The 17,109-nt window shown below is 36.2% G+C and overlaps 2 protein-coding genes across 2 annotated transcripts; both read right to left on the reverse strand.

The window, feature by feature from the left end:
- Window positions 1-3,231: 3,231 nt before the first annotated feature.
- LOC121382642 lies at window positions 3,232-9,277 on the reverse strand. The gene is made up of 3 exons (XM_041512173.1): window positions 9,150-9,277; window positions 5,160-5,498; window positions 3,232-3,794 (listed from the first exon to the last, which is right to left on the reverse strand). The coding sequence occupies exons 1-3, from the start codon at window positions 9,211-9,213 to the stop codon at window positions 3,574-3,576; spliced, it is 624 nt and encodes a 207-aa protein (XP_041368107.1). The 5' UTR covers window positions 9,214-9,277; the 3' UTR covers window positions 3,232-3,573.
- Window positions 9,278-10,068: 791 nt separating this feature from the next.
- On the reverse strand, window positions 10,069-16,452 carry LOC121383062. The gene is made up of 4 exons (XM_041512826.1): window positions 16,361-16,452; window positions 15,323-15,424; window positions 14,600-14,746; window positions 10,069-10,117 (listed from the first exon to the last, which is right to left on the reverse strand). The coding sequence occupies exons 1-4, from the start codon at window positions 16,445-16,447 to the stop codon at window positions 10,091-10,093; spliced, it is 363 nt and encodes a 120-aa protein (XP_041368760.1). The 5' UTR covers window positions 16,448-16,452; the 3' UTR covers window positions 10,069-10,090.
- Between the last annotated feature and the right edge of the window lie 657 nt (window positions 16,453-17,109).

The raw sequence follows: 17,109 nt of genomic DNA on the forward strand, positions 1-17,109 counted from the left end.
TGGTAACTGATTCCGCAATGCTATATTCTAGCATTAGCTTTCAATACGCGAAAAATTAAAATCTTGCACATTTTTTGGCCAAACGTGCTCAAGAAATCTTCAAATTTAACGAATTGTGGTATAATGAATTCAAGAATTTTGACAAATTCAATCAGTGAGGCGTGTTGGAGAGAATTTTGTTGGTCTCATCCGCAGTTTGTATTTTCATACAACCAGTCACGTGACGTTTCGTGCACCCCGGCAAATTCTGTATTTTCCCGCAAATCTTGTATTTTCCCGCAAATGAGACAGTGTACTTGTGGTATGCATTGGCTCACAAAAGACAATTTAACAATAGCCTTTTCTTTCTTGATTCTTTAAATGTTATTAAGGAATCACTAGGCCTACCTGAAAAGAAAAAGGAATACATATTATTTTGTATTATTTAAAATACATTACTGTAAAGAAGAATGAAAATTGATTTTGACAACAGTTCGGGAGTCAGCCAGGATACAGTAATTAATCTGTTTTTCATGTCTGGCGTCAAAACACAAAAAGACATGCAGAGCTATATGCAACCAAAAAACCCCTGCCCCATCATTATCACCAAAGGATAAGTAAACCTGAAAATAATTCTAATATGCTTTACTGTTATAAAAATATCTTGTAGGGATATTAAGACAGATGGCATTGTTTTCATTAAGTACTTGACACAAGTTATAGCTCTGACATAAAATGTTAAATTATAGTTTTGGAGTATTGTAAACTGTCAAAATGACTCTCATGTAAATTTAAAAAATGAAGATATCATTCATTAAACTTCGGTTTCCCAATGTATCCCACTTAGACAAGTTCAACTAATTTGCTTTTAACAGAAACTGGGATAAGGAAAAGTAATGTTTGTTTTGTTTAAGGACACCACTAGAGCACATTGATATATTAATCATCAGCTACTGAATGTCAAAACATATGGTAATTTTGACATAGTCAACAGAAGAAACCTGCTACATTTTCTTAATGCAGCAAGGGATCTTTTATATGCACTTTCCCACAGACAGGAAAGATCATACCACGGCCTTCAACCAGTTGTGGTGCACTGGTTGGAATGAGAAAAAAATCAGTTGAACGGATCCACTGAGTTGGTTCGATCCTGCGACGCAAGCACATCATGTGAGCACTCGACCAACTGAGCTATATCCCACCCCTAGGATAAGGAGAACTAGAAGATACTGACTCTCGGAGGATAGGTAGTAACGACAGTGTGGTAGAGTGTATACCCAGTACATTTAATTGTTTGAATTGAAGGGAGAATGGACCTAGTGCAAATATTAGAACGATCAGAAACACCTTTAATATACAGATACTAATATTTTATGCAGAAAAATATACTTGATATGTAATTACAATCGTTAAAAAATCTCTGTTAGTCGATAGCATCTTAAAAATTGCAGCAAACTCAGGAATGTTCCTTTAAAGATCACCCAATGTTTGAGGCTGTTTAGGGCAATGAACAAGCCACTGGCATGCTAGGTAAGCACTATAATACTGGTAGATGCTAAGCTAGTAGAAGAGGCTTATAAGACTTTCAGTGCCGAATTTATGGAGCCTGGGTTGGGTTTTTCTTTCAGAAACACTTTTGTTAACTTCTTTTGATAAATTTAAAAAAAAATTAAAACATTAAGACATCTCTCTCTACATATGTTAGTCCTGTGAGACCCTGCACCAAGTTTCAGAACTGTCCATAGAAAACTTTAACTGAATTACGATATATATTGAAAAATTCAAAGTTAACTTTCAATTTTAATTATTATTAAATAAATAAATAATTAAATTAAAATTCTACAATTTAGAAGACATGTTTTGGTGGGGGGTTTTCAATTTTCTAATTTTACTTTTTAAACATTTAATTAAAAAATCGAATTAAAGAATGAAAAACTTTAGAAATCTCTCAGATAGTTTTTACAGACTGTTACCGAAAGTTCCTGTATCATAAATATCCAACATTAAAATTCAATTGTAATGTAATATAAATTTATTAAAAATTGAAACATGTAGAAATACCTTTATTTTAGTGTGTAGACATTGCCTCAGAGTAACCCTGTACCAAATTCCAGATCAATTCAATGAAAACTCCAGGAGACTATTTCTGAACAATCCAAACAAAACTCTAGGATATAGACTTCATGGAATAATTGGATGGATAGACAGGCAGATGGATGACAGATATACACAAAACTTCACATACATTAGGTCACGTTAGGTCATAGGTTTTTACGTGTATATTGTAGCGCACACCTGTATTGGGCATAGGTGCTGGCCTTGGCCAGCTTCTCTGTCCAGGACAGGAAAAGGGTTGGGTGGGTGGGAGATTGGACCGCCCATAAAGGCAGGTGCAAGGGAACACCAGCAGACTGACCGGAGTCAGTAGTGGGAAGAGGTACCTTTGGTGCAATGGAATTTGGATTGTCCCGTAAAAATTAAATCAAAACGAAAGATTGTGCAGTTTCTATGAAGTATTTATTTTTGCACAAGAATATACAGAACAAGCCCACGTAGCAGTCGAGTGGCATAATAAACGAGTGCAATATACATGATGAGAAAACACAGGATGTAAAGTTTTGTATTTATAACCTACATTCTTTTATTTTTCACAATAATTTTTTTTGTTTAAATTAACGTCATAACTACTCTCTCTTAAATATATTCACCAATTCTCCATTCATGGTTTTTCTTAAAATTAGAATCATACTTTGTGGCAATCTTGTGAAATGTTTCAAATACGATGTGACATGATTTGTATATCAGACATGACGTCAGTAATAAAAAGTCGCCAACTCCAGTAAAAATAAAAAAAGGAATTCCTCATTTACAAGGTCCCATCGAGATCACACGTGTGTGATACATGATAAATTTATCATAAGGTTTGAAAATGTCTTTATCACTATAGTAAGATTGAATAGGTATGTAAACCGGCCTCGATGGCGTCGTGGTTAGGCCATCGGTCTACAGGCTGGTAGGTACTGGGTTCGGATCCCAGTCGAGGCATGGGATTTTTAATCCAGATACCGACTCCAAACCCTGAGTGAGTGCTCCGCAAGACTCAATGAGTAGGTGTAAACCACTTGCACCGACCAGTGATCCATAACTGGTTCAACAAAGGCCATGGTTTGTGCTATCCTGCCTGTGGGTAGCGCAAGTAAAAGATCCCTTGCTGCTGGTCGGAAGGAGTAGCCCATGTAGTGGCGACAGCGGGTTTCCTCTCAAAATATGTGTGGTCCTTGGCCATATGTCTGACGCCATATAACCGTAAATAAAATGTGTTGAGTGCGTCGTTAAATAAAACATTTCATTTCTAAGAATAGGTATGATGAACAGCATAACTGAGCTAAAACGATTAATTTGACAAAGCCAACACATATATGCATGGTAGATCGTTACTAGTGCTCATGCAGTTCCTTTAAACAGACAGACCCAAGTGTTTAAGCACCATGGCATGTTTTTCACTATTAGAGCCGGTTATGATCACTGAAATCAAACATTACTTAGATTTTATTGTTTAAATTATCCACTTTCGTACATCCGAGGTGTTTCTGGTCATCCTGGTGTCCTGGCATCTGAGAAGTCACCTGACACAAATGGATATGAGATTGTCTCTGATAGTGAAGTGTGTATCTCGAGATCATATCTGATCTGATTGAACACTGATGGAGAAACAGACTCTGCCATGTGGAACAGATCTCTACAGAATACCGGATTTGAGATTTTGTCGTAAGGAATGCATTTTGTATTCGCCTTTACAGAAACTGTGTTGCAGTCTGGATAAAAATAGAAATCATAGATGCACACACACTGAAATTAAATTTAAACATATTGTGGAAAACCGTAAACCGGGCTATCCTATAAACCGGTCTATTTACGTTTGACTTGTTTTATGGAATCTGCATACGATTGAACCCTGATATCAAAATAATTTTATTGAATTAAGAAAACCTTCCCAAAACCAAAGTGCACAAATGATGAAAAGAAAGGTAGACATTCAAAATATTTTTATACAAAGGGGTATATATACATGACCGCCATTTTGCACTGTGCACACTATATTAAATGATTGTGTAATATTAAACAAATCTAAATAAACAACAGTTTCACACCGCTATCATTGTTAAAGTCTGGTCTTCTTCGCAGAGTCATTGCATTCTGGTGACGTGACTCTTGAAAAACAATAGCCCAGCGACTTAGTGGTTAAGTGTGTTTCAAGCATTGTTGTTAGGAAAGCAGCGATGTCTTAAATATATTGAGTTCCGTTTCCGGTTTCCTGTTGTTGGGTGTTTGGCTTCTGTGATCTCGTGTTGTGGTTAATAAAGTAGCAGATGAAGTCGCTATTGTACTGTTACTTGTGGTGATTAGGTTCTGTGCTATGAACATTCCATTATTACTGGCGTGGTGGCAGCGAGATCGACTCGCACGCTTCGTATTCGAGCACACACACATATTGTAAAGGACCGGCCCGGCGAATAACGTTGAGGTATTTGTCACGGTAACAATCCCAAACATGGCTAACACACACAGAGCCCCCAAACAATGGTGTTTATCGAAATCAGAGACAGTAAACTCGTTTGAGAACTGGAAACAAAATCTATCATACACATTATCATTAGACCCCAATTTCGCCCCCTTTCTTCTCGACGGTGTCACATGGGGCAAGAAAACACGTACATCTCCTCTTCGGGGTTTCGCTAATGACGACGAGGATGTTCCAGAAGCCAGTCGACGCATAGCGGCGCAAAAGGTTACTATTTTAGAATTGATGTTGGGGCAAATTGCCAATTTCTGCCCCATTATTTCACGCAACACAATTATCAAAAACTCTACATCAATGGACAGTATTTGGCAAGGCATACGGCTTCATTATGGCTTTCAATCCACTGGTGGACACTTTCTAGATTTTTGTGACATCCATCTCCTCCCAGATGAACGCCCTGAAGACCTATTCCAACGTCTGTCTGCCTTCATACTGTATAATATAGCCTACCGTTATTCACTATTACTTTATACTGTACATTATAGCCTACCTTTATTCACTGTTATTTTATACTGTATATTATAGCCTACCTCTATTCACTACTAATTTATACTGTCTATTATAGCCTACCGTTATTCACTACTAATTTATACTGTACCTGTTGAAATTATCACGCCTAACTTGTTGCCCCTCACAACTGTGGTTATTCCTCGGTTGCCGACGCAGGTGAATACAGGTTGAAATATCAGCAGGTACAAAGTATTTGGCACCAGCCTAGTTCGTCCAATGCCGTTAAAGATGCAGAAATCCATGGACACCGATGAATACAGGATGGAATATGGTGACAATGGTGTGTGGATTTCAACATCAAAAGAGCAAGACGTGGATGGTGGAAATGACTCTACTGAACAGACGAGGTAACTGCATAACACAGGGTCACCCAAGCGTGAGAAAGGCACATACTTGACTTTTTCATAGGAAGAAATATTGTAGCTCTCTGCATAGAAAATAGATAAAAAAATTTAATAAAGAATGAGACTGACATGAAACAAAAAACTAAATTCAAAATTCTTATTTTTGAATACATTGTGGAGAATGTATGAGAAGGTGTGGATTTGTGGAAGATAATTCAAAAGCCCTATAATTTTATTTTTCATTAATCCACACTTCGGAGTGCATTCTCCAACGTAATCCATTATTCATGAAACAAATGTATGTGACCGCTTAATTAACTGTTATCCCTCTCCCTCCATCCCCTCACTTCCCTCTCCCTCCCCTCCCCCCCCCCCACCTCTCTCTCTCTCTCTCTCTCTCTCTCTCTCTCTCTCTCTCTCTCTTCCTGTCTATGTGCCCTTCCAAAGAGTACATAAAAATGTATGTTTTGCAAGAAATCCTAAATTCTAGAACGTGACCTGAAAGTCTAGGGTTGTTTGGCAACACGGTTTATAATTATTTATCTGTGAATCAGGGCTAACTCTGGGAGAACACACAGTTCCGCCTAATTATCTGTTAAACTTCAAAAATGACAGAAAACCAGTTATTTTCTAATAAAATGTAGAAAATTAATTCGCCAACTCAAAATAAAATTTGCCAGTTGTTTTCAAAATTCACAATTGGCGAATTTGGCGACTGCCAGAGCTAGCCCTGCAGTGATGCTGGAAATGGTGTGCATGTGGTCGTTTAGCTGTCACCTACAGGACTCTTCTAGAAAGTCTAGGTTCGGTTGGTTATGACCTAAACTTTAGAATGTCTACAGTTGTTTGGCCATGGTGCACATTCTGGAAAAACTACAACTAACCTTCTTTTTTTTCAAATATAGGACCAGTTCTAGTGTTTTGAGAATCAGAATTGACTTTCATTTAAGCTGGTTTCATTTAGGAAGCAATAATTCATTGATCTCATTTCCATCTCACAGTTTTGACACTTGTAAGCATATTCATAACAAAGATAGCCATGTCAGATATTCTAAGAATTGTTAAAGATTTTTATGGCAACAATCATTTTTGTAAATATTTACTAATTCACACGAGTATGAAGTACACTATTAATGACAATATGCTGTATTTCAATCATCCCGTATCTATTATGTTCACCACTTGTATAGTGAACAGTATTCCAAAGGAAGTTAAAAAAATTTAATATGTGCTGTCGAAATGGAGGCAGATTTTGAACACTGACAGGCAACATGTTGTTTTGAAAATCTTGATTAGCATTTTTCTAGTCAATTGAAAACTGATTAGCAACTACTGTTTAAAGTTTTTGGATTGTGTAGCGATCTCTAAAACATGCGTAGAGAATCATGACACTATATACTGAAGAAAATGTTCTCTGATTGAGTTCTCCATAAAACTTAAATGCCATTTCCAGCTGGTGAAGGCGTGAACACATTAAACATGAGATGATTGGATTGCTTAAAGTCGCTCAATCACGGATTTAGTGGGCCTTATTTCTCTAAATATGGATTATAAATGGAAATTACATTCATTTGGAATACCAAACCTAGTTATTGTATGATCCAAAACATTTTAATTGAACTACGATCGAGGGAATTCCATGACGTACACTTCATTTTTAAAATTTGGAAGTCTTCTTGTAAAAAGTCATATAAATACGGCAAAACAAACTCGTAGTGGTGAGGCTGTATATACAACCGTATAATGTATTTTAGAATTTTATATAAACGACCGCCATGTATAGAGACTTGGCAAATGAGGGCCGGCTGTATAATAAAATAATACAAAAATAAATATTATTTCTTAACGAAAATAACTGCGAATACGCTGATATAAAATAAACAGTCGGAACATGAACTCACCATTTATTATTATTATTATTATTATTATTATCAGGAACGTGTGCATGGAAGTTAGCAGAGGAGAGAGTCTAGATGGTTACAACGCTATAGTGCTTGGTTCGAAAACGGATAACATGTTTTCCAGCGTCACAAATGTGGCATATACGACCAGCCAGTTGTTTTTCGTTAAACGTTTGCAAATTATTTCGACTGATTCGCAAAGTGGCCATTCGGTTTAATGTACAGCGTAAAAAAAAAAAAAAAAAAAAAAAAACAAACAAACAAAACAAAACAGTATAGGGGCCTACTGTCGCATGTTTTTCCGTCCAAAGGTTGGTTTAATTATTACTTAACACAGTTGAATCCAGTTCTATGTGCGGCCGTTTGTGCGTGTGTGCATTCACGTTAATCGTGCATTTTTATCAAGATAAAACACCGCCCCTTCCACCCCAAAAAGGTAGTAGTAGGCTAATAATAATAATAATAATAATTAATAATAATAATACACTATTGTTGTTATTATTATTATTATTATTATTATTACATGTATTATAATTTTGGTAAAATCATGTCGCGGTGGGGTGGGTGAGAGCAGTTGTTACAGAAACATTACTTAAATGTAGAGGGGGACCCGGGAGTGGTCTCAGCGTTACTGGTATAAAAAATATGTATTCTGAGTTTTATTTCCCCTTGCAATTTTGCGTATTTGAAATATGACTAAATACAGCAATATAACCTTTAGTCATATTTATTTGCGGTAAAATTAACTTTTAATTTTTTTTACGTAAGGAGCCTCAGAATTGCAATCAGAGAAAACATTATTAAGTTCAAGCCCTGTTGTTAGTCTGAGTACTGTCCGCAGTATAGATAATCTACCTCAGCAGCTGATAATTTGTAATTTGTATTTATTTATTTATTTATTTATTATTATTAATTTATTGTTAGTACTGTAGAGGCAATATTACGATTCACACACACACACACACACACACACACACACACACACACACCATCTCCCCGGTTCAAAAAACGCACTGTTCGAACAGTACTTAGTTTGTATGCCTCCTGTTCCAGATGGTTCGGTAATATGGATCAATCAAATACTTATTTATCGCCTATATACATTTTTGCTGTGAATATAGCCAGCGGAGGCTATAAAACGCGGCTGTCGTATATATAGTCACAACGTATATAAACACCATCTAGTTCAGAGTATTCTTTTAAAATGTAACAATTCCTATCCCAAGTCAGCTGTTATGGCATATTTTGCATAAAATGATTTTGACAAGGTGGAAAATGAAGGTGTTTGTGATCCAGATGTTTAGAGTTGTTTGCGTACGACTAACGATAAATTTACCTATAGATGCAAAGGCCCAACTAGTCGGGATTGTCGACGTTTAACATGCCTCTACTAAAATAAATTATCATTCAGTACATGATTGTTATTAATTTTTAATAGCTTATATTCATTGTTATTTTTTTCTATTTACCCTACGTCGCAGAGGACGGTAAGGCGTTCTCGTTACACGAGCTTGGTAAATCGTTTTGACACTGCGGTTATTTGGGGGGATGCCCGTCACGTGACTCAAAATAATACGTCACACCTCTGCTCTCCAAATAGCCGTTATTTTTCTCTGAATTATGGACCGTTGACATAATTCAATTATTTTTTTATAAAATATCAATAATAAGTGGAATATACTGGTTATGTAGATAGTTCAATAAAGTACTTTTAGGTACAAATCAAATGTGTATATTGTCATATAATACTTTGTTGGGTCAATCAATAATTAGGTCAACCATCCGTGATTGAGTGCATTTAATAGTGATCCCTTTTCCGTGACTAGTATTTACCGAAACTGGTGAACTGAAGGCACTTATCGAGATACACCTTTTCCACATACATGCTGAATGGCATTTTCAAATACACTGGCCATAGATCAGCAGCTTCAGGCAAAAGCTTCACTTTTTCTACAAGACCTTTACATCTGCAAAATTATAAAACACAAAAATTCATTTAATTCTTGTTATTTAATCCTAACACTACCTAGTTTGCTATTTAATGTGCTTGTTTAACATTTATTTTGTTACATTTTGTTTGTCTTAAAAATTACACATTTAAAAACAAATTTGGCCTATTTTTATTAAGTCTGAATTAATTATGTCTGAAGCACAGCAATTTACAAACACTTCATCTTTATTATCTTTATAAAGTGCCTTTACGTTTACTGGCATTTACCAATAATTAACAAGCTGGCAGGCACAGCGAAGCGGGGGAACTGCGGGTTCTAGCCACCCCCTAATAAATCTGCATCGAAAATATTATTGGTAGTACATCTTAAGGCAGAGATGAACTTGACTTGTAGAATGGAGGAAATTGCATTTCAGGACATCTAGTTTTCAAATGTTTACAGGGAGCATCAGCCCCTCCCCCCAGTGTTCATTCATTTCATTTCAACTTATTTTCGTGCTTATATCCAATTAAGGTTCAAGCATGCTGTCATGGGCACACACCTCAGCTATCTGGGCTGTTTCTCCAGGACAGTGGGTTAGTTGTTAGTTGGTTAGTGCTTAGTGAGAGAGAAAAGGGTGTAGTGGCCTTACATCTACCCACTGAGCCCTTAAGAACTCGCTCTGGGTTGGAGCCGGTACCGGGCTGTGAACCGTGTATCTACCAGCCTGTAGTCCGATGGCTTAACCACGACACCACCGAGGTCGGTCCCCCAATGTCTATTTGCTTCTGCCGTGCCTGGCTGATCCTTGACAAATATTAAATACCAACAAAAGAAGCACACTTACTTATCAATGAGCATTTCCTGTTTCTGAAAGAAAATAATGTTGGCAAATTAGTAAATAGCATCTTGTTTCTTGTTACCACATTAAGGTGTCATTGTTTTAAAAAAAAGTATATACATGTATTCATTATTTTAGCAGTGAATCTGTGATTTTTGTTTTAGAATTACATGCTTTTTATCAGTTCGTTCTGTAAAGAGGAAGGAAATGTTTTATTTAACGAAGCACTCAACACATTTTATTTACGGTTATATGGCATTGGGCATATGGTTAAGGATCACACAGATATTGAGTAAGGAAAACTGCTGTCGACACTTCATGGGCTACTCTTTTTTTTAACAGCAAGGGATCTTTTATATGCACCATCCCATAAACAGGATAGCACATACCATGGCCTTTGATGTACCAGTCGTGATGCACTGGCATGAGCGAGAAATAGCCCAATAGACCCCCTGACGGGGATCGATCCCAAACCGAGCGAGCATTGAGCAAGCGCTTTACCACTGGGCTACGTCTCGCCCTGTTTGTAAAAAGAGAAAATGTGCGATACAACAAGGGTTATCAGGCCTCAGGATTTCACATTTTATGGTAAACTCTTTTTGTAAAAAGAGAAAATGTGCGATACAACAAGGGTTATCAGGCCTCAGGATTTCACATTTTATGGTAAACTCTTTTTGTAAAAAGAGAAAATGTGCGATACAACAAGGGTTATCAGGCCTCAGGATTTCACATTTTATGGTAAACTCTTTTTGTAACAAGAGAAAATGTGCGATACAACAAGGGTTATCAGGCCTCAGGATTTCACATTTTATGGTAAACTCTTTGTAAAAAGAGAAAATGTGCGATACAACAAGGGTTATCAGGCCTCAGGATTTCACATTTTATGGTAAACTCTTTTTGTAAAAAGAGAAAATGTGCCATACAACAAGGGTTATCAGGCCTCAGGATTTCACATTTTATGGTAAACTCTTTTTGGTTCCATGGCCAGGGCTCAAACTTAACAACAGCATTGAAGGCAACTGCCGTCGTTGAGATATAAACTGCCGTAGGCAGAGATCATCATCGATAGCACTTTTGTGCCATCGGTAAAGCTTCTCAACAATGGCAAAAATGTATACATCTGGTGTACATAATATGCCAATATTTAACATTTTCACATTTGAAATATGTCTACATACAGCAAAATAACCTTCTTTAAAAATTGCCATAGGCAGACTTAAAATTGCAGTGAGTGGGCTAAAAAAAAAAAAAAATTAAAAAATGCCGTGTCAGACAAATTCTTAATTTCAAGCCCTGCATTCCCTGTCTGGGCTAGATCTGGCACTCAACAAATTTGACAATTGACGAATTTTGTTTAAATATGGTGAATATAATATCATTATAAAAAGTATATTTTGTTAGAAAATACCTGTTTCTGCAATTTTTGAAGTTTACTATATACAATGTATATTACAGATAAATTGGCAAAATGGTGTGTCCCAGAGTTAGCCCTGCCTGTCATTGGAAACTATTTTCATCTGATCATAGTAAAAACATTAAAGTTTGTTTTGTTTAACGACACCACCAGAGCAGATTGATTTATTAATCATCCGCTAATGGATGTTACACATTTCATAATTTTGACATACATGTATATGGTCTCAGAGAGAAAACCTGCTACATTTGTGCGTTAGTAGCAAGGGATCTTTTATATGCACCATCCCACAGACCGGATAGCACATACCACTGCATTTGATATAACAGTCGTGGTGCATTGGCTGGAATGACAAATAGCCCGATGGGTCCATCAGCAGGGATTGAACCCAAACCGATTGAACATCAAGCAAGCGCTTTACCACTGGGTTACGTCCTGCCACATAAATCATAGTAATAGTGTGTTATAATACATGATAATAGTGTGTTATAATACATAGTAATAGTGTGTTATAATACATAGTAATAGTGTGTTATAATACATGATAATAGTGTGTTATAATACATAGTAATAGTGTGTTATAATACATAGTAATAGTGTGTTATAATACATAGTAATAGTGTGTTATAATACATAGTAATAGTGTGTTATAATACATGATAATTGGTAATGGACTTGGGCTACGTCCTGCCACATAAATCATAGTAATAGTGTGTTATAATACATGATAATTGGTAATGGACTTGGGTTACGTCCTGCCACATAAATCATAGTAATAGTGTGTTATAATACATGCTAATTGGTAATGGACTTGGGTTACGTCCTGCCCCATAAATCATAGTAATAGTGTGTTATAATACATGCTAATTGGTAATGGACTTGGGTTACGTCCTGCCACATAAATCATAGTAATAGTGTGTTATAATACATAGTAATAGTGTGTTATAATACATAGTAATAGTGTGTTATAATACATAGTAATAGTGTGTTATAATACATGATAATTGGTAATGGACTTGGGCTACGTCCTGCCACATAAATCATAGTAATAGTGTGTTATAATACATGATAATTGGTAATGGACTTGGGTTACGTCCTGCCACATAAATCATAGTAATAGTGTGTTATAATACATGCTAATTGGTAATGGACTTGGGTTACGTCCTGCCCCATAAATCATAGTAATAGTGTGTTATAATACATGCTAATTGGTAATGGACTTGGGTTACGTCCTGCCACATAAATCATAGTAATAGTGTGTTATAATACATGATAATTGGTCATGGACTTGGGTTACGTCCTGCCCCATAAATCATAGTAATAGTGTGTTATAATACATGATAATTGGTCATGGACTTGGGTTACGTCCTGCCCCATAAATCATAGTAATAGTGTGTTATAATACATGATAATTGGTCATGGACTTGGGTTACGTCCTGCCACATAAATCATAGTAATAGTGTGTTATAATACATGATAATTGGTAATGGACTTGGGTTACGTCCTGCCCCATAAATCATAGTAATAGTGTGTTATAATACATGATAATTGGTAATGGACTTGGGTTACGTCCTGCCCCATAAATCATAGTAATAGTGTGTTATAATACATGATAATTGGTAATGGACTTGGGCTACGTCCCGCCCCATAAATCATAGTAATAGTGTGTTATAATACATGATAATTGGTAATGGACTTGGGTTACGTCCCGCCACATAAATCATAGTAATAGTGTGTTATAATACATGATAATTGGTAATGGACTTTTGATTCTGGGATTTTGCTAACACACTATCAAGAAATGACCATTTCTAAATGGAGACCTGATTATGGTGTCTCTGAAAAAAAACTAATCCTTCTTTCATAAGCAACCACAATGTTCTAGGGTGCTGTTGTTGACAATTCCCAATACATTAATGTCATAAATCACAAATATGTATGATCATATACAAAACATATAAAAAACACACACACCACCAAACCCCACCCACCCCCACCTGAAGCTAAAACAAATTCTTATAATACAATAAGGCTGTAGTTTTCAAACACTATGGCATATTTATCAGTATTAAAGCCAGATTTTTTAAGAATTGAAATTTGACATCAACATTACTTGCATTTTGTTTAGATTACCCATCGCAGTAGCCTACATTAAAAGTGTTTCTGGTCATCCTTTTGTTTCTAGGGTAATACTACAAAATGCACTTTTCATTATTTTTAAAACGCACGTACATTGTATCTCTCTTAGAAGCAACGGTTATGAAAATGAACATTTCGACATTGCAAACTCTTGTTTCACTTCATTGTAACTTTATCCAGATGTGTTACAGCTTTGTAAATCAACCAAGCTTAGTAACCATTTTCACGGTAGGGAACAATATTTCACGAGAACCGTTGTTCTGTTCGCGTGTCGGTTACACAACTTTAAAATCATGAGAACCGCCAATCGGTTACGTGGTAAACGATTACATTCTAAAATTAAAAGTACCATATATATATATCAGTCATGAAAGTGAAAATTAGTCTGAATACATTTGAATCACTAATGTAACACAGAACCATAGTTCAAGTGTTTTAGGTTTAGGTAGGCCTAACTAAACGGTTACGAGAACTATATTCACGTTACCGAACAATCGGTTACCTAAGAAAACTCACGTTAACTGATTTTAGGTTACCCAAAAATTTTGAACTATTGTCCCCTGCATGGGCTAAAGCTAGGATCTGCTACTTTATGCTATTCATATAAGTCCTTAAACAAATGTGTGTCAGGTTTCATCCTTAAAAAAAATAGGGTAGGTCGGTAGGAACTTTTTCTTTTTGTTTTTAAATTGAAACTAATCGAAAAACCGTAATCGGTCAAGATGTTCCGAATCTAGTTTGCTGATTGCAAAAACATCAGGGTAGCTACATAAAATTACGGTAGGTCGGGAAACCAGAAACACATTTTTTTTTTTTTTTTACGCCTACAGGTGTCCAAGGGAAACGTAGACAATAGGTTCAGCTAGCTTCATATCTGAACCACCCATGTCCAGCCCACGCCTGTTCCATAAAGTTTGTATGGTATGTCCTTAGTTTAAAGTTTTTGTGGGGGTTTTACCTGGAAGAAATCATCTACATGTAGCTTTGGCAATGTCTCTTCCTGGACCAGATTCAAACATTCATCAGATATCTGACATTCAGTCCGTTCTAATTTATGTTTCCTTTCCATCAGATCTGACATTCCTGCTAAGGCTGTCTGCACATCCTGGTGTAAAAGAAAATTTTTACATGTATAACATATCAGGCATGACAGAAGCAAGTAGACATTGGGATGCCGACTAAAATCGAGGGCTCAAAGCAAAATATCTAGAGGGTTCAAGAATATGCTCCCCCATAAAAGGTTCGAAAACTAGATGTCCTGAAATGCAATTTCCTGCATTCTACAAGTAAAATTCATCTCATCCTTAAGATTTACTACCAATAATATTTTTGATTCAGAATTATTGGAACCTCTCCCCCACCAGCCCATCCTGCTCAGCCATGCCTGCATATGACAGAAAGAAAGAAATGTTTTATTTAATGACGCATTCAACACATTTAAGTATGGTTATATGGCGTCTGACATATGGTTAAGAACAACAGAGATAATTACAGAGGAAACCCACTGCTGCCACTCCGTGGGCTACTCTTTTCGATTAGCAGCAAGGGATATTTTATATGCATCATCACATAGACAAGTAGTACATACCACAGCCTTTGTTACATCAGTTGCAGTTGTGAAACACTGGCTGTAATGAGAAATAGCTTAATGGGCCCACCAAATATGAAGGACAGCACTCACGTGTTCCATTTTACTGATAAGTTCCTCTTCTCGGTCAATCAACATGGCGTGAAAGGAGACAAACTCTTGTCGTATCTGATCCTTCCTTGCCAGCCAAGACAACTGTTAAAGAATTATTAGTCATAAAATAATAAATTAGTTCTGAACAAGTTCCATGTTTACTTAACTTTGTGGACTAATTACATTCAGCTGAGATCAAGGTTTTTTGTTTGTTTGTTGTTGTTTTGGGTTTTTTGGGGGGTTGACTAGGTGTTCTCCAATGCAAATATTTCTTTCATTATCAAGGGTTTTTTTTTGCTATTCACAGTTTTCATGATTTTATACCAAAATAAAATAACATACATGTACATGTATTTCTAATTACATTTATCATATTTCTTATGGTGGTGAAAACTGTACTAAAGAACCAAACACAAAATTTACTGACCAAAATTTTGGTGTTAAGTATGATCCATTCATTGATATAATTTGTCTGCCATCTTTGTCATTTGGAAAACCTCATGTTTTGACATTGTTCCCAAGCATCTGTGAGCAACACATGCCATCAACATATATCATTCAGTGCGACCTATTTTGAGGTCCACCATATATATATATATATATATAAAATTCAACACATTCACCATTTGTTCTCTGGACGTCTGTTCATTAGTTTAGGGACCCTTGAATGTCTGGCCGACACCTCCAGAAAGGTAAAACGGGAGGCCCAGGGATCCAAATAGTAGAACAGATACCGGTACGAAAAAGCCCTGGTAGGGATCATTCACAATAACTATAATTATCAACATTTTCAAAAGTGTACAAAGAGTACTTTTTATCTCCTTTTTTTTTCAAACCAGTTAAATTTCCATATATATTTTTATTGATGGCATATATTTTGAAAAAAAAAGAAGATAATTGTGAATAGTAGTTGAATTGTTTCATTGGTTTTTGGGGGGCGGGGGGGGGGTCTGTGGGTTTTTTTTGTTATTGTTGTGTTTGGTTTGGGGGGGGGGGGATGTTTCTTTAAGTTTTTTAAGAATGTATCTTGTTCCTTACCTCAAGCATAAGCTTCTGGTTCTCAAGGTCATCGTCATAGTGATCCACAGAATACATCACTGTTGACATATTTTCTACTTCTTTCATCAAATCACTCTAAATGTGAAAAATAAATAAATAAATAAATAAATACATACCACCAACGCATGTATTTACAATCTTTACTAACAATTTATAATTAAAACTAGAAACAGAAATATATTATAAAGACTGAGTCACCATAAATTCTTATCCATTTGTAACATTGGGGAAACTATACATACAGTAACAGATCTGTTAAAAGTTTGTTTCGTTTAACGACACCACTGGAGTACATTGACTAATTAATCATCTATTGTTGGATGTCAAACATTTGGTAATTCTGACTCACAGTCATCCAAGGAAACCCGCTACATTTTTTCTTAATGCAGCAAGGTTTCTTTTATATGCACTTTCCCACAGACAGGAAAGCACATACCACAACCTTTGTCGAGTTGTGTTGTTGCACTGGTTGGAACGAGAAGAAACCCAATCAGCTGAATGTATCCACCGAGGTGGTTCGATCCTGCAAAGCAAGCACCTCAAGCGAGCACTCAACCAACTAGATCTGTTAATGACAAATCACATTATGAAAGTTTCTTTTGTTTAACAACACCACTAGAGCACATTGATTAATTAATCATCAGCTATTGGATGTCAAACATTTTGTAATTCTGACTCATGGTCATGAGAGGAAACCCGCTACATTTTTGCTAACGGAGCAAGGGATC

The sequence above is a fragment of the Gigantopelta aegis genome, chromosome 10 (genome assembly GCF_016097555.1).
Source record: "Gigantopelta aegis isolate Gae_Host chromosome 10, Gae_host_genome, whole genome shotgun sequence".
In the NCBI taxonomy this organism is placed as follows: domain Eukaryota; kingdom Metazoa; phylum Mollusca; class Gastropoda; order Neomphalida; family Peltospiridae; genus Gigantopelta; species Gigantopelta aegis.